General features: G+C 34.8%; 1 protein-coding gene across 1 annotated transcript in view; it reads left to right on the plus strand.

The window, feature by feature from the left end:
• LOC149409741 (hemicentin-1-like) overlaps positions 1-19,073 on the plus strand; it is a 491,855-nt gene extending 472,782 nt beyond the window's left edge. The window contains exons 16-29 of the mRNA XM_089649480.1: positions 2,423-2,584; positions 3,276-3,405; positions 4,436-4,520; positions 5,102-5,310; positions 6,359-6,441; positions 6,830-7,010; positions 8,571-8,588; positions 9,774-9,911; positions 10,479-10,512; positions 13,273-13,325; positions 14,639-14,745; positions 15,092-15,772; positions 17,537-17,576; positions 18,376-19,073. Coding sequence (XP_089505606.1) covers positions 2,423-2,584; positions 3,276-3,405; positions 4,436-4,520; positions 5,102-5,310; positions 6,359-6,441; positions 6,830-7,010; positions 8,571-8,588; positions 9,774-9,911; positions 10,479-10,512; positions 13,273-13,325; positions 14,639-14,745; positions 15,092-15,751 — 1,860 coding nt within the window. The 3' untranslated portion in view covers positions 15,752-15,772; positions 17,537-17,576; positions 18,376-19,073. The remainder of the gene's footprint in view (positions 1-2,422; positions 2,585-3,275; positions 3,406-4,435; positions 4,521-5,101; positions 5,311-6,358; positions 6,442-6,829; positions 7,011-8,570; positions 8,589-9,773; positions 9,912-10,478; positions 10,513-13,272; positions 13,326-14,638; positions 14,746-15,091; positions 15,773-17,536; positions 17,577-18,375) is intronic.
• Positions 19,074-23,562: the final 4,489 nt, after the last annotated feature.

Below are 23,562 nucleotides of genomic sequence, written 5' to 3' on the forward strand. Positions count from 1 at the left end.
TACAAAAACGAAACACCCAAACAACGGTAGACTCGAGACAAAACAAGACAAGGGCGAGAAACAGTGCAGAAGATTAAATATAATAAGAACATGCAAAGATTTACCTTGTTTTCAGGGATGGGTTTTAAGAATGTCAATAACATTAGTGATAGATATAATAAAATATCTAAAACCGCCCCACGTTGGGCGCCATTGTGACAAAATCACGTTAACATCTCCTCCGGCATCTAGCTCAGAATCATACTTAAATATATTGCTGTTCTTATACTTACCAATTCGTATGTTCTGCCTTCTCGCCAATTCGTGTCGCTTGGGTGGGGACTAGGGAGGTGAATTTAATTAAGAACATCTAATAATTATAAGTCCCGATTTTAATAGGGTTTGTCAAGTGTTAATACTTAATCTAAATTATACTTAGATCTACTTAACTAGTTGTCATATGGTTCGGATTACTTCTTCACTATTCGCATTGTCATTGTTCACTGTAGCTACACTGTTGTCACTGAGTTCATTTTGTTCGATGGCCTTAGTAAGGCCGAAGTCCTAGGTGGCAGCTTTTGCAGTTCTGCAGCTCAGGCCCTCCCGGCCGCGTCTGATCACCGCACTTTCTTCGTCTCCTGCCCAACATTACGTCGCCGGGCGGAGGATAACACTTGAAAATCACTTTCTCTGACTTGACTGTAACTTCTTCATCCACCGCCCAGCATCACACCGCTGGGCGGGGAGCGCGTACTTCACCACCACTCCTGTCTCGGTCTCCTCTCTCTCCCGCCTCGATCTTGACTGTCTTTCTTTCTTGAGCTCGTAGGACCTGTCGCCCTACCCCGCACTTCTCACTTCTTTCTTTACAACCCCCGTCTGTCAACACTTTCTTTGTCTTTGGGCGCACACTGCGGGACATACTTAGTTTAACCTTCAAATTTATTTGTGACGAAATTTGATTCGTCACAACGTTTCTAAGGAAGTGAATGTCACTGATGAGTATTTTTGTAATTATGTCAATGTGTGAGTTCCATCGGGGATTTTAATCAATTTCAATTTCGCATTATGAATGTTGTTTCCATAATCTTTTCCGCATTCTCTCCTGAGGAGACAATTTCAACAAATTATGTTTTGGAGTATTTAAATTGGAAAACGGAATGCAATTTATCAAACATACATTTTCATTCAATGTCGCGACTATCATGGATTTCTAAATCTTTATAAGTAAGACTGGGAATATCTTAACGCAAATTAATATACGGAGAATGTTGTGTTTCGAGCGCAAACATTGTTAAGGCCGAAAACAAATAAATTACCATAACAGATGGCTCGACTAGCAACCTGCTTACCTGACAGCCAGAGGTGCATAAACAGAACCAGTATCTACGTCAAATAAAAAGAATGCAAGGCTGATGTAAGCGTAATAAAGGAACGCGTATATGGTTTGGGCATGTAGATCGAATGAACGAAGAAAGGAGTGTGAGGAGACTATATGACGCAAATGTTAATGGTCGCAGAAATCGGGGACGCCCGACTTATTATTTAATGACGAATTATTTAATGTTGTGAAATTCGTTTTTTTTTAGCTCCATTAAATTTTTTTAGGTATACTTTGCTCCGCTTTTAGAATTTCTAACAAAATTGTGCTAACTAATATGATAATGTTTAGCGCAGTAGATGGGAGTTAACAGATAAAATTTTTGAACGCATACCCTCTAATTTTGTTTTAATAATGACAAAACACTTATAAATAAATTTCGTTTACTTTGGACAACTGCAACCCGTGCCGACTTGCATCGAAAGATGTTTTCAAACAACAAAACATTTAAAAATGATGGTACATATAAAAAAAATAAATAAATTTCTTTCAATATGGGCTTGGGATGGACACACAGGGCTGAGCCAATGAACCAAATACGTAATCTCGCCGATTATTTTAAATCTTCAAACAAGAGTAGAATACCATAGCACAGCATCCGATTAATATCATTTTCATTAAGTCGAACCATTTTATGATCGTGTTATTGTCGCCGTGCGTAGCGACTTGCGGGAAGCATGAGTCGGCCACCTAATTTTTTTAGACTCGAACCTTTCCACCTTTGGACATCATTGTTTTCGATCATGTAAATGTTTCGATTCTGCCCATCACTAGTTGACAGTGACAGATCCAGACAGATCTATGGATAATAAATAGCCTCTTGACATTTGTTTTAACCGTGTTCTCCACTCGAGGAGGAGTGGGGCCCTTGCAGTAACGGCGTACAAAATTCTTAATAATTTAATAGATAGCCCATACCTTCTGGAATGCTATAAGTTATACGTACCAAACAACTACAGCCAGCTCAGTAATGGTTGTATTCCGCTATGTTCATATTTAGTAATTACCTGTTTATTTTTAAATGAATACATTGGTTAAATTAAATTGTACCCTTATTTTCAGAGCATCAGTCTCTCCTGTCGCGTGGAATGCTGGCCACCTTGCTCCGTGCAGTGGTTGAAAGACGGGCGACCGCTGCCATCGGGCGGGGCCTACAGGCGGGTGGACTCTCCCGTGGCGCCTGACACGAGGACCAACGATTTCCAATCATTGCATTCTCAACTGGTGACTTATAATTATATGAACTTCTTTTAATTTAACAATATAACTTTATCCTCTAGACTTCTTAAAGTGCAGACATTCTCACTTAGCATAACCTGTGTTGTAAAAGGAGATGGTCGGTTACTTGCTGATAATCTCGAACCCGGCTCGTCCAACTGCCAGTCGAATATTCTGCTTATCAAGTTTATGCGCTGTCGATTGATTAAGCAAGTCAATCCGTCCTGCTTGCACCGTACAGAGACATATTATTAACTCTAAAAGAGACTCTCTCAGGATCAGCCAATCTCAGGGAACAGCCTGCTGGAAAGTGCCGGGTTAAAAATAAGGCTTTAACCTTGAAGGGTTATGATAATAATCGTGGGTTAAATTTGTTAGGTGTAGTCTTTTATTAACGGTTGATTTCAATGGAAAAGTAACGAAAAATAAATTTATGTAGTCAAGGACGGTAGACATTTTATACACTTGTATCACCTGAAAGTAGAATTTAAAGTTTTAAAACAGGTTTTACAGATTTAAAACCGGTTTCAAATTTAACCAAAGTATCATTATTGTCAAGTAATGTCGCAAATAAAAATAATTTAACATAATAATGAGAGATATTTTTAGTTAGCGTGACTCTATTAGGAACATGAAATGAAATCACTTGTAACAATGCAGGGCTTGATTAATGATTTAAAAATACATTGTTTTTTAGATGTGGCAGCTGGAGCAGTGGCCGGGAGGAGTGCTGGACCGCGTGAGAGACAATGCCAACTATACTTGCCGCTCATCTGATAACTCGGCTGGACCTGGGGTTACCAGTTCCACAGTATTCGGCGTTGAATGTAAACATTTATTAATTTATATTATTATCGATATATATTTTTGACACTTAAAGCAAATAATTTCTTGCGAGATATAAATATTAAAATAGATATAGAATACTTTCTTCGTCCTCTTCACTAGAAGATTCTGTGGCCATTTATAGGAGGCGAACAAGGATTTGAATAGAAGCTTTTCAGCTACTTCCATGTGTAGTTCAAATTCAAGGTTGGGGTATTTTCAGAACCTTCTGTGACCATTGACGATGCAGTTGACTCGCGGTTATCTAACAAACTTTTTGCAAGGCGTTGTCGGATGATGGAATTTGTCAGACTATAGATTACTGCCACCGCCCCTTGCAGTCCGTAACTTTTTTTAAAAGAGTATCTTGTAATCCGACAAATTACATTACTACATAATATACGATATGAGATAGCATAGGTTTTATTAAACCATCGTTAAAAAAGCACATCTTACATTAAACAGGGATTACCGCAGGTCAACTGTATTTAAAAATATACTAGTTTTGTAGTACTTTTCTTAGTATAATTACTTGAGCCAAGATTTGCTGGACAATGTAGTTATTAATTTATTTGAGGTGGGAGTTTTTTGTAAAACTTTACAGATAAAAATTCAGAGCCAAAGACAGTACAGGTACTTTGCATACTTGGAACGTCGCGTCGAACTGTTTAAAGCTTTCAGTTGTCAACGTCCTTATATGTAAATACCTTCAAAATGGTCTTTATGATGCAGTTCTAAGATTTCCTTTATTATTGTCTACGTCATCTACGACACAATATGAAGAATTGTTTTGCAGAATTGCACCCCCCTATAATATCATCTATAGCTTTTATCTGAATCAGTAAAATTTAAATTTTCTTAATCAAAAACTGCAAAATTACTTTGTGGACCCATTTTTATTTTTATGTAAATAACAATAAAATACTTTGTTATAAAAACTATTTTTAATATCTGGACATGTTTCGAAACCAACGGTCCCTTTCTCAGGACGCAATGCATATTATTTTATTAATGTCATTACTAATATTTCAGATCCTCCGGAGAACATCACAGTATCGAGCAAGGTGGTGTCAGTCATAGAAAACAACATCCCTGAGAAAGTTCTCTGCTTTGCCAAGTAAGAAACAGTATTTTCTATTCAACACTTATTCTACTACTTACTGCTCTGTACCAGGTACAGATTAGACAAATATTAGAAACAAGCTTAGAATTCTTAGGGTACATAGTACAGGTAAAACAGGGTTTGATAAATTATAAAATTCGTGCGTTCATGAAACTTTGGTCAAACATTTATCTTGGCAGTATAAATGAAGATCTGGGGAGTCCGCCCAAAGAGGTGGAACAACCATTCTAGGGGTTTTTTCTACATTTTCATTCGTTTTGAATTGAATGAGACCACACCCAGTTCAATAGAATCAGTAAATATTTGATGAGATAAGTAAGGTTCTTAGTAAAGAAACATGTTAAGCACCAGAGGGGTGTTCCATCACTTTGTTTTGGGCAGACTCTGCAGATTTTCATTTCTGCTGCCAATAATAATGTGTGAATTTTGTCATTTATTTTGTGCATACTATTTTACCTGTACAAATAGTATTAAGAACGAGAAATTTATGGCATTCCCTTATGCTTGAGCTTTTGTTTGTGCTCTCGTATTTCCTTGCCACAAAAACTAAAGTAGAGTTTTTTGTAACATTCTAGAGGCAAGCCGGAGCCTTGGTACACTTGGCGTAAGGCTAGCAAGGAGAGTAAGGAGGGAGAGGGCAAGGAGAAGGAGGGACTGATGCTGGGTAAGGGCGCCACGCTGGTGCTAGACCGCCCCGTGCAAAGGGCGGACAGCGGGGACCTGCAGTGCCAGGCCACCAACAAGCACGGCTCCACCTATACCACCACCTATCTCAACGTCATGTGTGAGTCACAACTGTTCAAATAGACCAAGTCCGGATGAAATTAGACTGAAAACCATGTATGGCCGTGAGAAAGAAGGGGAGATCTGCAAAGAAAGGCAAACAAGGCTGATGTTAGCGTAATTAGTCATATTACTAAAGGGACGCTTAGTTGGTTTTGGCCCATAGAGAGAATGAACCAAGAAAAGAGTATGGGAAAATATATTACACTTAATTTGAATGATTGAAAAAGTCGGGGACGCCTGAGGAAGACATGACAAGATCAAGTGAACCAAAACTTGAGTCAGGAAATGTCAAGAGTCAGAATAACAGAAGGGTATGTATGAGAAGATGTATGAATGTGACTGAAGCAAGGAGTGTGTGCCAAGACTGATTTTGGCGAATCCTAATATGTATATGCTTACCCCTATGGTGAAAAGGCATGATGGTTAGTTAGTTAGTTAATTTTCGATTATAATATTCCAGGAGAGGGGTGGTGTCTTTTATTATGTACAATCTATTGCTGGCGGCTGGTAAAGTCATCATCCTTTGTTTAACTCTGCACGCGCGTCGGCATTCTAGGATTTTTTCTAACTTCGATGAGAATATATCTGCACATTGTGTCTTCACTCTAGCGGTGAAACGCGCAGTGCAGGTATTTCCTTCCATGACGTATATAGCGGATATAATATCAATAATATATAAGCTTAAATAATTACCTGACATAAACCATCACGGAATATCCCCCACTAGTAGGGATAAATGTACTATATCTGCTACGCATGCCTTACCTACAGACTTCTGGTGACGCAAACAATTATAAACATCAAGTGTGCACGTGTAACTGAATTCAGAGAAGGTGTGATGGCCCAGAATGCGAGTCAATCGTGGTGTAGTTCAACGGAGAACTAAGACTATCCCAGCTGCAGTAGAGGAACCATTGATGGCACGCTATAAAATACGTCACCTAACATCTCGTAATGTTCGGTCTTCTTTTCGCAGTAGACATATTTACTTTAAATAGCTCATTTACCATATTGCATTTCTAAGAACTGTTCCTTTTAATGTTTAGATAAACCAGAATGCGGGATAACACAACGGGAGACTGAAGGCTATCAGGAGTTAGTTTGCACCGCCAATGCTAACCCAAAAGAGGTAAGTAATTAACTTAATTAGTGCTTTTTTATAACCCAACCCAGAAACCCAAGAGAAGGCGTTCCAGAAATGTATTTAAAATATAATCTAAGTGAATGCACCAACAAAAGTTTTTAGAAATAAGATGAGTATTGTGATTAAATATAAAAATTCCAAGACGATTATTTGTCGATTTATTAGTGTACAAAAGGTCGACACATTCAGTAATGGGAATAGCAAGTCCCTAAATTTCGAGGACCATGGGATATAACAATAAAATCCATCTTATCTCAATCAATAAACATATTCGCACATAGGCGGCATCTTTGGCACTAACCCACAGATTGAATTATGTTAATTTTTAATTTACAAGAGCAATAAGTAGTGGGTGTTCCTTATATATTTGCAGGTGTCTTTCTCATGGCGCCTCAAGAACGAGAATGACTCGCTGGGACCGACGGAGCAGGTGAGGCAGCGCGGCCTTCAGTCAGTCCTGCGGCTGGATCCCGCAGTGCTGGGCTTCCGCACCTACCTGTGCCTCGCCTCCAACCAGGTCGGCTCCGGAGTGCCGTGCGAGCGGGACGTTGCCGGTTAGCGCCCTTCTCAATTATTAAACCTTATGGACTGTGAATGTTGCACGTCCAATTCACGATGTCACAATACTCACTGTCTTACTACCTGCTCTTGAAAATGGTTCAATTTGGAGAATTGAGTGCTATTGTGGAATGAACATTGTTATCCACTTTGAATGGTGTTACAGGATAATTACAAATAATCAATTTTTTTTTTTTTACTATCAACTTTGATTTGTATAACTGCATTTTAAAAAGTAAGTTTTTTTATTATATGTATATCATGCTAGGAATAAAAAAAATAAGTTAAAAAATTCAATTTACATTATTTAATTTTTTTCAATGTCTTCACGTCCTATAAAAAAAAATAACAATAATATATTTCAATTTACAAGACATTTATTACTAAGGACGGGTTGTTTCGGAGAATTCGAACAATTCATCAAATTTCAACGTTCATTTTCGGGTTCTGTGAAAGACTTATTCAAGTTCTGTTTTTATATCATTGTAGGCTAGTTGCTTGACAAAACTGAAATAAAAACAGAACTTGAAAAAATCTTTCACAGAACTTGAAAATGAACGTTGAAATTTTATGAATTGTTCAGATTCTCCGAAACAACCCGTCCTTAATCACCCAATAAAAGTATTCACAGTTTAAAAATTTTAAATCAAGTTGTTTTTTTGACATTATATATTCAAAATTAATATGTATTTATACTGGGTGTCCGGGGGTAAAGTGCTCTAACTTCGGAAGGTGATTCTACATGATTATAGAAATATAAAAGATAGATAACTTTTTCTGAAATTGCATATTATTGATCAATTAACAACAAACAGTTTTTATAAACAAGTTCTGCTTCGTAATTATTAAACATCTATTTACATGGTAATAACCGTCATTACTCGGAAAACAATGAGGGCGTTGGTAATAAAGTCAAAATCTTTTTTTTTTCATTATAAGTAACAATTTTATTCAGTAACATATAAATAGATAGTTTGTAAGAGCCCTAACCACTTTTTTATAATGCCTTGAGAAGGCGATACAGCTGTCGCGCGTAGTAATAATTACACAGCAGAACTTGTTTTTTAAATAAACGGCATTTTATAAATCCAATTATAATATTGTTGAAGATATAAATTAATGAATTCGATTGCCATAGTGGATAGGGAAAGTTTTATTTATTTCACGAATAACAACAATGTTCAAAAGAGTATATTAATAATTGCTGCTTAAGCTGTAGCTTAATATTTCAAAAGGAAAACCTTTTCACTGGGATTTCCTTTCCTTAGTGGCTGTCTTAGTCAATATTGAGTACATAATAACAATAACCCACATTGAATACCTACAATTATTCACAACGCCTTTATTGCGTTTCTGTCATCTGCTAAATTAAATACCTACAAATGTTCATATCACAAAGGTTTCTGAAGTAGCTGTCATATTATATTTGTTTCTATTCCCAGTCATATTAGTAGGTGTAATCTATTGAAATGCATCAAAATTGGTTTTCAATTTTTGAACTATTAGAAAAATTGTAATGATAAAAATTTTAACAATAATTTTTTTCTGTTCTTTAGCCAACTTGGATAAAATAAGTAAGTCCATAGTTTTGAATTCCACTTTGTATGTTGTTTGTAGCATGGCTATAAATATATCCCTTCAGTCACAAAAATCTCATAGTGTTGAGATGATTGCTCTTCTGACTCCAGGTAGTTAAAACTCTTTTAGGGTATCACGTAATAAGACTTGCATTGCTATTGATATCAGTTATTTTTTAAATAATAATAATATGTAATGAACAATCTGAGAGCATGTTATGTATTGATGATGCGGTGTTGTTTTTAACAGTACGGAAGATCTACGGTCTCTAGTATCTAGGATAAACCAATTATATACACAGAATGAGTTAATTACTAATGTAAGCAAGTCAAAAGTCATGTTGTTTTAAAGAGGGAATATGACAACGCTCTGCACAAACTATTAACTGTGAACGGTGAATACTTATAGCAATTTGAATGAGTTTATGTATTTGGGTAGTATATCAACGAGAGACAGAGAGGCAGATATTGAAAGGAAGGTAACTTCAAGAAACTCTATTAACGGAGGACTAAATGCAGCAGTCGCTAATAAGAAAATTGATAAAAGAAGCGAGACTAACAGTCCACAATAATGTGCTTAGACCAACGCTGATGTGTTTTGCAGGGAAACATTAAACTAGCACAGGAAGGATAAGATTAGAATTGATACTGTGGATATGAGATCACTGAGGCATGCGTGTTGTAAAACTTAGTGGAGATCTGGAAAGAATGCAATGTTGTTGACATAATAGTTAAGATTAAGAAAGGGACGGTGAGATGCTTGGCATGTAGAGCGGAAGTTTAAGGATCATATGGTGCCCAAGGAAGGGCATGAATGGGATGATGTATGGAATAACGTGATGGTGTACCCTCGTGGCCTGCTGTGAGGTGTTACTTAATGACTGATGTATGAACCAACAAGAACAAATAAATAAAATCAAACTTTTTTTCCAAAAAAACTTATATTAAAAAAAATATGTATATATATATATAATATTTATATTTTACACATAACATTGAATCTAAGTAAGAATCGTGGCTCCCTTATCAGGCACAAGAGCTCCTCTTTTCTGATAAGGTATACATGACCAACTATGTACCTAAATATGATATATTGCAAAATATGTATGATTTAATGTAACTATGATCTATATTAAAATAATTAAAAAAAAAAAAAAAAAAAATGTGTATTGCGTGTTCCAGCGGGCAGCGTGGCTTGGTGGCGTCGATGGGAACAAGAGCCCACCGTCCTGATAGGCGCTACCATCATCCTGCTGCTGCTGCTCTTCCTTCTCTGTATCCCGCTATTCTGCTACTGTGCCAAGAGGAAGTCCAGCAAGTGTGAGTGTCCTCTCCTACTCCATAATACTTGCAAAGTACACTTCATGTTTAGTAACATGATTTACTTGGCTTTATCTATCAGACACTGCTTCCGGCAGCACGTATCACCTTTAGTTACATGATTTACTCCTCCTCTACATGGTTTAATAAACACAGTAGTCGGGAGTGTGCATCATGTTTGATAACATGATTTACTTATCTTTATTCTACATGTAAAGTCGTGGTCTATCGAACACTGCTGCCAAGAGTATATATCACCTTTAGTTACACGATTTACTCGTTTATACTTCACCTCTACATCTATCAAACACGGCTGCCAGGAGGCGGACTGTAGTTGCTTGGCCAGTATTTCATACATAATTTGGTATCGATTCAATTCTTCTATTGTCTTTTTTACTACGGTTTTTAAGTGCGCTTTGACTACAATAACTTTACCTAATTCTGTAATAATTAGAAAATAATATATAATAACGGATAAAATAATATGTGTTTAAAATGTAGATAGCATTAAAATATAATATTGTAACCTTATTTATCTTCCTCTGCTGCTTTCGTTCTTGCGTGAAGACAATAATCCAGTGGAAATCGAGGAAAGAGAAAAGTAAGTATTTCTTTATTCCGGTTCTCTTTAAGGCCCGCATTACTCCATCTCCAAATGTCATATCACCCAACTGGTGGCGATATAGTTTCTCTGGTTATACATTCATCTGGTTATGCTCAGTGCAGACAGGGGATCTTTTGTGAGGTGCCAGATAAAATTTAGAAAATAAGCACTTTCTTATGAGATGTCCTTTGATTCATACCATACTTACACAGCGAAATCAATTTAGACAAAAGGTACCGACCGAAATTACATGTAATTTTTTTGCCAGTATATACCGTAATGACCAAAGACATCCAAATAAATAGATTTTCCCTAACATGAAATCTGGGCAACATTTCGACAAGCTGGAGGCAAACTACGTGATCATATTTTTGGCACCAGTGGGGGTCGAGAATGCTTTGAATAAACTATGACATCGCTCATACATTTACATTGACACATTGAAATAACCAGACCATGCGCAGAAAAATAAAGTTTGCTAAAGAAAGGCATAGGTTTACAGCGCAAGTTCGTTGTGGGATTTTTCTGCGCAGGATCGAAGGGTTCGTAAAAACAATTAAAAAACCGAACTGCCATAAAATAGTATTGTGTGGTGACTCTAAAAATGAGTGAGGTGTATTTGTTTTGTTTTTAAAAGTGTCTTAACTAAATAGTGTAACAAAATATAAAATTTTGAAGTTTGTATGCTGAATTTGAGCATCATTGTAGAAAGGACTTGTAATTTGTAGCAGATTTTATTTTCGAGGTAAAATAATATTACAATGCAAGTTGACTGTATACTGTCAGTTTAATTTTTTGACACTGATTCTGAAACCTTCAAAACACTGAAAATTCGACTCCTGCGCTCTGGTCTACAACTAACTAGTCCAGAGCACGGGAGGCGGCGTTCTCCTTTTCCTGATGGTTTGTATATTAATTAGAATTTGTATGGTAATGACGTTAGATTATAAAAAGCCCATTTACAGTATAAAAACATCATCACAAATGTTTATCTTCTTACAGAAACAGATTCAATTTGTGTGCGTTATATTTAAGCAGCACTGACTTATTCCATTTTCAAACAATATGTTATATTTTCAAATCACATTTCGACGAAACGAACATACTTTAATATCATGTATAATCTGATTAAATTGTAAAACAAATGTTCTTAAAATAATGTATTGACGAATCACAGTTTAATGGTCAAAACATTATTCATTTGTGTGTTTTTCCTTGCTTTGCACACCTTAAAATATAACTATTATTTTTATGTCACATTCTAAAATGATTATGTTCTCTTGCTTTCTTTTATTATCTCTCTCAGAGTATTATTATTTTATTTAATCATTATTAATTTATTAGTGAAAGAAGACAACGGCATGGAGAGAACAGCTTCGTGGCAAACACTAACCATGCCCAATACAAAATGTTAGTAAGTCTATAGAAGTCCACTAACGCCGAGCGTTTGGTACTAACCACAAGCTATCTCATTTTCCCTCTTTTTCTGGTCGTGGTTTTAACAATTCATTAAAACTCCATTTCCTACTTTAATTTCAAACATGTCAGTAAATAATGATATGAACACAAATTTCAAACATGGCTATTAGCTATTTTGACAGAATCCTCACCATAAAATGTGAGAACTTACATTTCATGGGTCCATTTATTTTTTCTCACCCTAAAGAAAGACAGCTTTTGTTCTCACTAACCAGACCCCATAAATTCTGATCCTTCACAAACAGATTATGCTCTTTCTCCCACAGCCATTGTGTATATGCTATGTGATGCTATATAACACAAGGCTCGGTACGAGCATTAACTGGTCTGCACCACCTGATATTCGTTCTTCACAATAATTTAACATTTTTTCCTTCCCGGCCTCATCTTTATTCACAATTTTAGGTTTATTTCGTATTATTTGAGTGTCACTAACTCCCCTCTTTTGAAACAGTTTTTTTTTTAATATTTTGGCAAATTATTTCTTCTTTGTTTCTGTTTACAAATAAATTATCTTTTATAATACATAATCCAAAACTTTCCTAAGTAACAGATATTAGATACTGACTGTTAAGATAGCCATCGATCTCATTCAAACATAATGTCCAAGTATTTTTTTGGTAAACTAATGTTTAAGACAAGATTTTTTATGCATAGCACAAAGGGTAACAATTATTTTATAAGTAATAATTATTAGCCTGAAACACTCATCCACATTGAAAAATCTCCTGATAAAAGATATATGACGCCAACGGGACTTGAACCCGTGTCCTTTCGATTTCCGGTCGACAGCTCTGACCACTGAGCTATGGCGGCTTATCTCTTATCCGCGAAATAATTCAATATATACTAGTGTTTCATTCAACAATTACTGCTTATTACATTTTTTCACATGAAAACAACCAATTTTATTTTATATGAGAAAGGCATTGTAAGTGCTAACTCTCTCACTAGATGGCGTCGAGACAAATTGTCTACATTTTTTGGTGAAGATACTAGAACTTGTCAAATATTAATTATTATTTTTTTGGTAAACTAATGTTGACAAGATTTTTTATGCAAAGCACAAAGGGTAACAATTATTATGGATTTAAATTTATTTACTAAAGTTCGCATCCTTACATTACAAAACAACGTAAATTCACAAAACCTTATGAGATGCCTGTGCATGAACTGCTAGAGAAATTGTCAATGTCTTTGCATTTATATAATTTGCGCCTGTAGGAAGATCAAAGTCTAGTAAATCAACTAACCATCAATGTGTGTTTGCCAATACAGATTCTTGACCGCACTAACCCCGGATGTTCTGAGACTAACATCACTAAACACAGGTAAACTACATTATAGCTAAAAGTGATACTAGATTTTCATAAGTTATGAAGTTAAGTATTATTTTAATAAAACTGTGCATTATATTGCTCAGACTGAGGTAGGTGGTGGAATCTTTACCACTTAATCTTTTTATCTTAACTCTGTAGATACATATTAATAAATTATAAATTTATCCCATTATTTAAAATTAGTTTAGTATCTAAAAGTCACAATTCGATAAATTTTGTTTGTCCGATTCCATCGTTTATATTGCACATTTGAATTTTATTTTAAATTATGCCAATTTTTAAATAATAATTTTGCAGTGCAAATTAATAAAATATAAATGGCCGTTGTTCCCAACATTTCGAACGATCAATCTCAGGGTCCGATCAGCCAAGTGATTTATTTAGTAACGTTCGATTCACCTGTTTCCAAACATCTTTACTGTTGATTATCTTAAGTAGCCATGCCCACTTTCATAGACAATAAAATGACATCAAAGTTAAAACTTTCAATGCTAAATTAACATTGGCGAATAATTTATTGTATTAATTATTAATGCATATATATTTTTAAGTACTGTAATACGTAAACCGATATTTAATATTTAAGCGTATGAAATATGTTAAAAATAAAGTATTAGCTTGACTTTAATGCCACCGTGCCTTGGCCTTGCAAATATGTTTCACTCTGTTGACACTTTTTATAAGTAGTCATTTACTGAGGCAAGCTTAATCCAGTAGTTTGGCTTCCTTAAATTGGTTGATCACTCAGTAGTCACTTTTCCGTTGGAAAGAGCATAGTTGTGCGTTTGAGCAAAATTTCGGCTCAGCAGTTGATCAGTAGGATTGGGAAGAACGGCCGAAAGAATTCTTTATTACAAAATTACAAACAGCAAAAAGGAGAAAAATTAAATAATAACCAAAGCACTTTTTGTAAGATATGTGCTACCTATGCATTTGAAAAAAAATTATAAATTGTAAAGTACGTAATTCCCAAAATTATTTTTGTAACTCTTATTCTAATGTAATTGTATTTTTTTATTTTTTTTGCATTTTACACATTTTTTTCTGCTAGACGTATGAAAAAATCTCGCAAACATATAAATAAAGAATCAACAACTTCACTCCTCTCAAAATTTTTATCAAAATAAATTGTAATTTATTTTTCCATATAAAACTCGCTAGAAGTTTGTTATGAGGCACTAGTATGTAGCATGATAACTAAAATGGTTTCATCCAAAAAATGGAAGTTTTTGATCATGTGATTTCACCGTATAACTAGCAGGAATCAAAGGATTGTAGTGATAAAGTATTGATTGTATTTTCAGGCAACCCTGTGTCGGCGAATGGGGGAGGGAGAGGTGTTGGAGAGGGAGAGGGAGACACCTACCAGAATCTCTCTTTCCACGGCCTGCAGCACGCCACCCATATCAAGGTACCAACCCTTATTTTACTATGGTGTTTTTCAAACAACTTGGTATACTAATGTACTAATTCAATGCTCAAATCAATGCAAATCCAAAAATTGTACTGCCATTAAAAATACCTAGCTATATTATGCCAGCAGTTTGATTTGAAGTTGCACTAATTCTGTCTTAATTTTCATCCAAAAGCAACCACCTATATCGGGCTTAAATCAAAATGACTCGGACGTTTGGAATAACAAAGTCTACTTGTTGTATAGAGCAATTATCAATTTCCTTGTTTTTTTCCATTATCACATAGTCAACTACTAACTACTACAGACTAACCAACTAACAACTAACTAACCATTGTTCCAGAATACTAACCTTCACCAACAGCAGTTCTATCAAAACTCCCTCCTGCCCAATCAGAGCAGCTTGGGCAAGTTGAAAGGCAAAAAACAACAGTTCCCGGCCAACCACAGCTTCTGTTACTTCCAACCCACACCAGTGGAGAACCAAGCGGGAAATCATCTTGCTGCAAATCAAGAGAGAGACCATTCGTCGGGATATGATGCACACCTTTACTGCAAGACTTTAGACAGGACAAAAGATAAAGGCAACAGAAAGTCAAGCAGCCGCATGAAGAAGTCGGAATCTTTGCGCGAGAAGTTGTCCTGCGTCGGGTCGCACAGCACCGATAGCTTCGACAGGAGAAACGTCCGAACCAATCTGAACGAATATTTGTCAGAGGTTCCCCCTTCCTACTTCCAGCAGTTGTTGAAGACCCACAACCAGAGTGCAGCGTACCCTCCGGCTTATAGCTGCCCCCGCCCCGCCAGAGATAAGGGCCACAAGAAGCTGGTTTACGCAGATTTGGCCCTTGCCAACCACAACATGAAGTTCAAGAACACGGTGCACTCGAATCGGCAGCTTTATGGGAACTTCGCTCCGGAACCCGAGTTTCCCAGTCCAAACGGACCCGGCTCCAGCCATAGTGAAGAAGAAGAGGTTAAATATAACGAAATTGATGTTTAGAACGTGCTAGCGATATTAATGGTGAGGCATAAAACATAATATCACCATACCCTTTCATAAATTCCTGTAGTACGTCTTTACATACGGGTATAAATGAGACTGTGAAAAATGACATTTAAAAAACCTATTAAAAACTAGATATGTCTACACATTATATGTACAGTAAATATAATCATTATTGAAATATTAATTTTGTTACCATAAATGCTTTCATAAAATTATGTAAAATATCTTCAATATCAAAAGCAAAGCAAATTTAACCCAAGTTGTCTGACATTTGGGCTTCTTTCTCCTTTCTTATATATCTGTAATATGGCCTTACTGTCATGGCTGTCTTGTTTTAGCACTCTAGTATTTTTTTTTGCCTGATCAGGATTGAAATGAGACGGAGTTTTTATTTTTTCTCCTTTAACCATTACAGTCAGTGGAAATTTTTAATATAATGAAAGATTATTCAAATATCTATAAGTAGATGATAACAGTGGACATATTTGAGGTCAGGAGGGGTCTATAAGACCAAGTGGGAATATATATATATATACAACATATACCAGCTTATATACACGGTGTCCGGAAACTCGTAGTACAAGCGGGAAACTGGAGAATCTACACCACATGGGGAACCCAAAAAAACATAAAGTTTTTTGATTTGAGCATTTTCAAAAAAAAAAAAACCAAAAAAAAATATTTTTCGGCTATTTTAGGGTTAAATTTTTTTCTGGTGTTTAGGGTTGAACAACAGATGTTTTAACCCTGCAGAGCAGAAAAATTTTATGATTACACCGGGTTAAATGAAGGATGATTTCAAAATAATGCTTCAAATCCGAGTTTCTTCATTTGTTTTACTTTCAAATAGTTTTAATTAGTTGGGTACTTTGATCTTCAGTAATAATTTATAAGAATTTGAATAAAAAAAAAAAAAAAAAAAAAATCAACTTCAAACTCGATTTACTCGATAACGAAAGCTCAAATCAAAAAAAAATATACTACAAAATCGACTCCAAATGTGATGTAGATTCACCAGTTTCCCGCTTGTACTACGAGTTTCCGGACACCCTGTATAACAAATACATGCTTATATGTTATATAACATAGAACAATGACGATTCTGATAAACCAAAATTCCAAATATGTCCACTATTTGAACACGGTTGGCATTAAGTTTATGACGTGACAACAGGTCATTTTAAAACTCATTTTGTTGTGAAATAAGCAAGTTGCAATACCCATTTTATAATTCTACCATTCGCTAAGAAAAACCCTCGAGGAATTACATTCGTTTTTGATCATATAAGCAGCATACTACAGGGTCATCGAAAAAGGTGTCAAAATGGTGTGATTTTAAAATGAAATAACTAAGCCACCTAGAAGCCCTGATCTAAGTCCTTTGGACTGTAAGAACACTGTTTACGTAGAAAAAATTCCAGAATCTGCAACATAAGAAAGAAAATGCCAATATGATTCAGCGTACCCAGAGGGAGGTCGATTTTCGCTTAGACGTAGAAAAAATTCCAGAATCTGCAACATAAGAAAGAAAATGCCAATATGATTCAGCGTACCCAGAGGGAGGTCGATTTTCGCTTAGATGTTTACCATGAAACAGTGGGAACCCATCCAAATTGTCCAAGTATTGTAAATTAAGGTTTTCAGCTCTTGGTGTGTAAATAAATAGTACATATACCTTTAATACACACTTATTTCCTTTTAAAATCACGGACACCTTTTTCGGTGACCCTGTGTATAAATTATCGTGTGATTCCTAACAAAAATTATTTTCGGTTCCAGGGAGGTGCCCCCAAAGGAAGTGATACTTACATATATTAAGGTAATTTATCATATATACATCCCCTATTTCTTGAAATTAAAAGTAAAACATCATGAAATAATAAATTTCTGAAAAAAATGTCCCATGACTTATCAACATGTTTTGCCCAGAGTCAGGCAAATATGGTTTTATTTTTCCAATGTGTACTCGTTTTCACTAATATTATTTTATTAATGTTATTCACCAGCTTAAAATGTTTGTCTTCTTCTAATGTGAACATCCTATTCTCTTATTCTTTATCCATGACATTTGATAATCAAAAGTTTTAAATTGTTTCTATATATCATTTGAATATTCGCTTTTTTCAGAGTTCGTAAATTTACCTTTTGCCAATGAACATGAACATTTTTGCCAATCATTTGCCAAGAGTCTGGGAAAGAATATATGTAATCCTGTATGGATTCTCTTTCATGTTTCATGAAACTAACTTTTGGTTCACTCAATTACCTCAAAAACATGAAAATTTTCTGTCTATTTCTAACTTTGTTTTTCCCATTTTTGTTTTATCGAGAATTATTTTTCAATGTACATTTGTTACTATGTATGTAACAATTTCTAGACATTACTCAAATTTCGTTTACTTTGCTACCAGTTAGCAATCTTTAAACTAGCTAGTTAATGACACGGTTGTGTCGAAACCAGTAGCAAAGTAAACGAAATTTAAGTAACAAATGTACATTGAAAAATAAAACTCAATAAAACAAAAATGTCTAGAAATTGTTACATAGTTAATGCCCAAGAAATACAAAAAAATTATTTTTCCCTTTTAATTATTTGTAATGATGATTGGTGTTTTTAGTTTGCAGATCCTAAAGCCACGAGCATCGATTGTCCAGTGGCTGAAATAGATCTACACGCTCTAGTCACAAGTCTTGTAAATTATAATACAGTGTACACATATATGTATATATTAATGCAGTGTAATTATATTCATTTAGTGCCAAATGTGGTCTATTCTAAAGTTAACATTCATTATCTGATGCTATTATGTTGTTTTCAAGTCATTCGGGTCGTTTTATGAAACTCCACACACTACTAAAACGGATGGTACACACCACTGAAGTGTAGATTTGACTTACAATAATACACTTGCCACAGCGATGTTAACCAATAATTAATGTGTGATAACTTGTAATGGCGATCCACTCGATACTGTGATGTCCAGGAATAAAGTGTGAACTTGTTCAATAATATTGAGATGCGATGTTGACCGATACAGTAACTTATAATAGTTTTTCACTGGAAATTGTGAAGTCCGTCTTCAACAATATCTCAATTTGCAGCGATATCCACCAATGGAGTGGTAACTTGCTTGTTATTGTCTCTATTGAGATCCACTGGATACTATGATGTCCATTTTTAATCTGGAGACTTGTTTAACAATGTCTCACTTGAATCAATGATATCTATGTACCAATAATGTGCTAATAATATTTCACTGGATACTATGGTGTCCATCATTGATGTGTGGACGTTTTTTAACAATATTTCAAGCGATGTCCATCAATAATGCGGGAACTTGTTTAGTAATGCTCCATTCGATACTGTGATTGTCCGTCTTTCATGTGGAGACTCTTTTAAGAATATCTCACTTGACGCAATGATGGTCCACCAATAAAGTGGAAAATTGTAATAGTATTCTACTAGATACTGTGATGATACAGCTATGACCCAGCAATATCCACTGTGGTGTGGTGAATTTTTTAATTGTTTAATGCTTGAACTTGTTGAAAATTTTCCCGCTGTTCATCTTTACCAATATGAACTTGCAATGCCCCACTTGACGTCCACCAATAATGAATAACAGTTAATAATAACAGTAATAACAGTTTTCCACTCTATCTGCCGTACTACGTTTGTCATAAAAGTTAAATGCGCAACCGAAATGTTCACATTTTATTGGTTAACTTCTGGCATTTGAACAATTTTATTACACTTTAGAGCGGGAGCACACAGAGAGCGATCAGAGTTCTGCGTTCTAGTGACCGTTGACCGCTCAAGAGTTCCAAAGCACACAAGCGGCGTTCAAATTCTCGCGTTCTAGTTTCGTTTGGGTCTTTGCATATGAAACATGTCACTAGAAAGTTCATCATCCGATGAAGAATTATTGCTCTTGTGGAGTAATAATTCATAGCTTCTAAAAAGAAAAGGAAGTATTGGGTGCACCCAATCAACACAACGCGAGAAGAACAAGGCGAATTGACTAATAATAAAATTTACTTAAAATTTAAATTTACTAGTAGCAATTTCAAACCAAGCTTCGGCTTTTTTGTCGCGGTTTTTATAATTTACATTACTTAAATCGTATAATAAACTCCTTTCCCTAACCAATTCAATTAACTTTTCCGTGTTTGTAACCTCAGACATCGCGGCGTTCTGGCGTTCTCTGCCTCGGCGGGAAAAGAACTCTTAGAACGCGATGTTCCGTTTTGACTGCCGCGGTCTGACTGCCGGCTGTGTGCGTTGTTGTTATAGTGTAATGAACGCCGAACGCGGAACTCGGAACTCGGAACTCGGAACTCCTGACCGCTCTCTGTGTGCTCCCGCTCTTATCGTTGAACTAAAGAGATGTATTATTAAAAATGATATACAATGTAATCAATGTTTTCCTGCAGACGATGCAAATTTCAAATGATTTGTATAGGTCTTAGTTCAAACACGTCTCTCGTGTTAGTGTATATTAACAAATTCATAAAATACGGTTAAGCAATAATTAATAAGGGTAATCTTGTCCTCTGTTATGAGAAAGTGACGTTTTTCTAATCAGTAATTTCAAATATTATTTTACGTGCAATCACTCTATGAAAAGCTTTTATCCATTTCTTCTGGCCTGGTCAATGTGCCGAACCGGCGTATTTCAAACGGCTGTTGTTTTCGAAAATTGTGTACGGAAATGAATCTTTGACCTTCGTATTCGATGTATTAATTGCTCAAATGAAAATTAAAAACAATGCCTAATATTGTAAATAAAATTAAAATAAAATCTTAAGACAAACTTTGCTGTAGGTTAGTAATATACTTTATCACTTTGGCTGGGGTGTTTCAAAGAAATACAAATTTAGCATTGTCATCATCAGGGCCGTTTAAAAAATATAACACAAATTATTGAAGCACATAAATTATTACTTTTGAAAATAAAAAATATAAAATAATTTTATTTATAAACCACTGTGTCAGAAAATTGGTAAATTAAAAATATCTCTTACTCAAGAATAATGACAAAACCAATTAGTTTATAAACTCTCTTATACTGCATACAAATACAGCCAGATAACAAATATATGCAGAAGTAGTAGAAAACTTACAAAAAAGCATTTCAAATATTTTTTTAAAACATTGATAGTTTACATTTTGTTTTCTTTAGCTCCATTGTAAATTTTAGTTAATTTAAATCATATAAATATGTTTACACTGTAAATGTTTTGTATATAAAAAAAAATGAAACATTATACTTCGATTCTAGGTTGGTTTTAGCTTTCTAGCAAATTGTGACGGTATATTTTGCTTGTCTGCTGCTCCACCATCGGGAGTTTAGTGAGGAATTTCAATTTCAAACCATCATTATTTGATTACAATGTTACATTGTGAATTGTTGCGAAACATCCCAAAATTTGGTTATTACTGCGTACTTCAAACAGCATAGCGTCGTCTGCAATCCATTACCCAATTTTTATGCTCATTCAGATGTACCTACAAAATCATTATAAGTGAGAATTTTTTCAAGAAATTTCATTTTTCAACGTTCAATCACGAAGAAAAGTGATGAAAAATTGTAAATTATAATATTTATCAACTCTTCTCGGGCTAGATTCGATTATGATGTACATACATAATGTTTAAAAGATATTAGTATTACTAATAATATAATTAATATATTTTGGAAATTAGTATCTTGGTGGTGAAAACATTAAAAAAGTTAAAATAAGTCCTTGAAGGAAGTATTTAATTATGTACTACAGTGGATTTCTCCTTCCCGAATATCCCCTTTCCGCATCTGTTACTTTCTCTCTTTTGCCCCTTTATCTTTAACCTGCCGATCATTTCAGTATTTTAAGACGATTTCGATGTTGGAGCGGTGAACTAATTTTCTTTCCGAACAATTTGGGAGGTGATTTTCCTCAGGGCCTCCTGGAACGGAAGATTGCTTGACATGGCTTACATAAGCCAGTGTTTGGTAATCAGACCTGAATAGCCACATACTTCCTAAGCTTCCACTCCCTCATTATCATAATTTGAGATGCCATAGTCCCACTGGCTCCGAACAGTTGAGAATCTCTGATTTAGTGACCTGACCTTCCTTTTCTTCATTCCCTTTCCAGCAATAATTCAGTCTAAAAACATTTTCCTACCGTTCTGATGGAACTCAGGTGCGGTATAACATCTTATACATCATATGACATCTTCTATGTAGTTTTGAATAATAATTTTTTGATATTTTATAACGTTTTTTTGCTGCTCTGAAAAAAACGCGTAAAGTGGTTAAGATATTATTTGTAATAATTTTTAATGTACCTTCCTGTATTCTATTCTCTGTAAGTATTTATGTATATATTATTATAATGAACCTATTTCATCAATATTTCAGGATTTCGTACTATTCAAACGTGTTTATTATAGGCATATTAAAAAAATCTACTGATGTACTTCTTGTATTTTAGTACGAAAACAGAACTCAAATTATTTAGGTGTGATTCTTAGTGAAAAAATTGCCTATTTACAAAATATATCAAAAAAATGATTTTATTTTGGTAAAATGTGTCAAGTTTTTAAAAGATCCATTGTAATTTCGATTTGGTTTTCTTGATTGAATGAATATGTAAATTGATGAATGAAATGGAATCTTGGAAGTGAAAATCAACCCACTTCCCGACATCCGATCGAGCTGAAACATGACAGATAGATGACAATGCATGTTGTACACTATTGTGAAATTGGATGACATTATATTTTAAAATGTACAGTAGTTAACGTATGAAATAAATGTTGGTTAGCGTTGTTCACTGCAGTCCCTGGGGAAGAAGGTTCAATCATCAGTTAAACCAAAAATACAAAAACTTTTAAATTGGCTTCTAGCCGGCCTAAAAGATGGCAGAACAAGGTCGAAAATTGAAAATACATGTATTATAGTTTAAAAAAATGATGGGTTGATTTTAAAAGAAACTAAATGTAACTAACTGTCTAACTACATACTAGGTAGATAGGTTGGACTGCCAAGCAATGTTGTCTTGGCAGGCGCTTCTTGATTTATTCATACTTGTCCCATGAACCGGCTTCTAAACTTCTGTTATCCGACTTGAAGTAACTGATTCGCTTCTTATTTTATTGTTCCCCTGGACAAGTAGAATTTTAGAAAAGTTAACACATTTTCCCAAAGTACAATCCAAATTCACTTTCTTCTGACTATTAAATAAAGTAATCTTAAAACATTCTTCATTAATGAATCTATTTGCAGACTGTATGGAATGGAGAAAGTTTAACTCAATGTGTAAAATTATATAAAATTATTGAATAGAAAAAATGTATAAACACTGCACATACAAACACTTGTAGCTACTGTTGTTAATCTGATATTTGTAAATTTTTAATAAAATTGTTATTGACAAATCTGTTTTTATTTACATCTCCTAACGCCGTGTCAACAATACATAAAACTTATGTTTTAGCTGCACCTAGGGGAGCTCTGAAGGAATTAATGTCACTCAGGGTAGATTTATTGTTACATTCTTCAACCTCTTTTAACCTCTGAATAAATTAATGTTACTAGGGGCAGATGTAACACAGTAATTCTTCATTCTTACTACATTCTTCAAGACAATATCAACAAAGTGTTAAACTAATTCAATGATTATAGACTTTGCTTAAATAGCACAAAATGGCAAATGGTGATCTACTTAGGCAACACTTTTCAATCAAATCTTTCATTTGTTAATCACATAACGGAAAAACACTAACATGGGCTTACAAACATTGGAATTTATTTTAACAA

Source organism: Hesperophylax consimilis, chromosome 30 (genome assembly GCF_061612785.1).
Source record: "Hesperophylax consimilis isolate HC1 chromosome 30, BYU_Hcon_1.0, whole genome shotgun sequence".
NCBI lineage: Eukaryota > Metazoa > Arthropoda > Insecta > Trichoptera > Limnephilidae > Hesperophylax > Hesperophylax consimilis.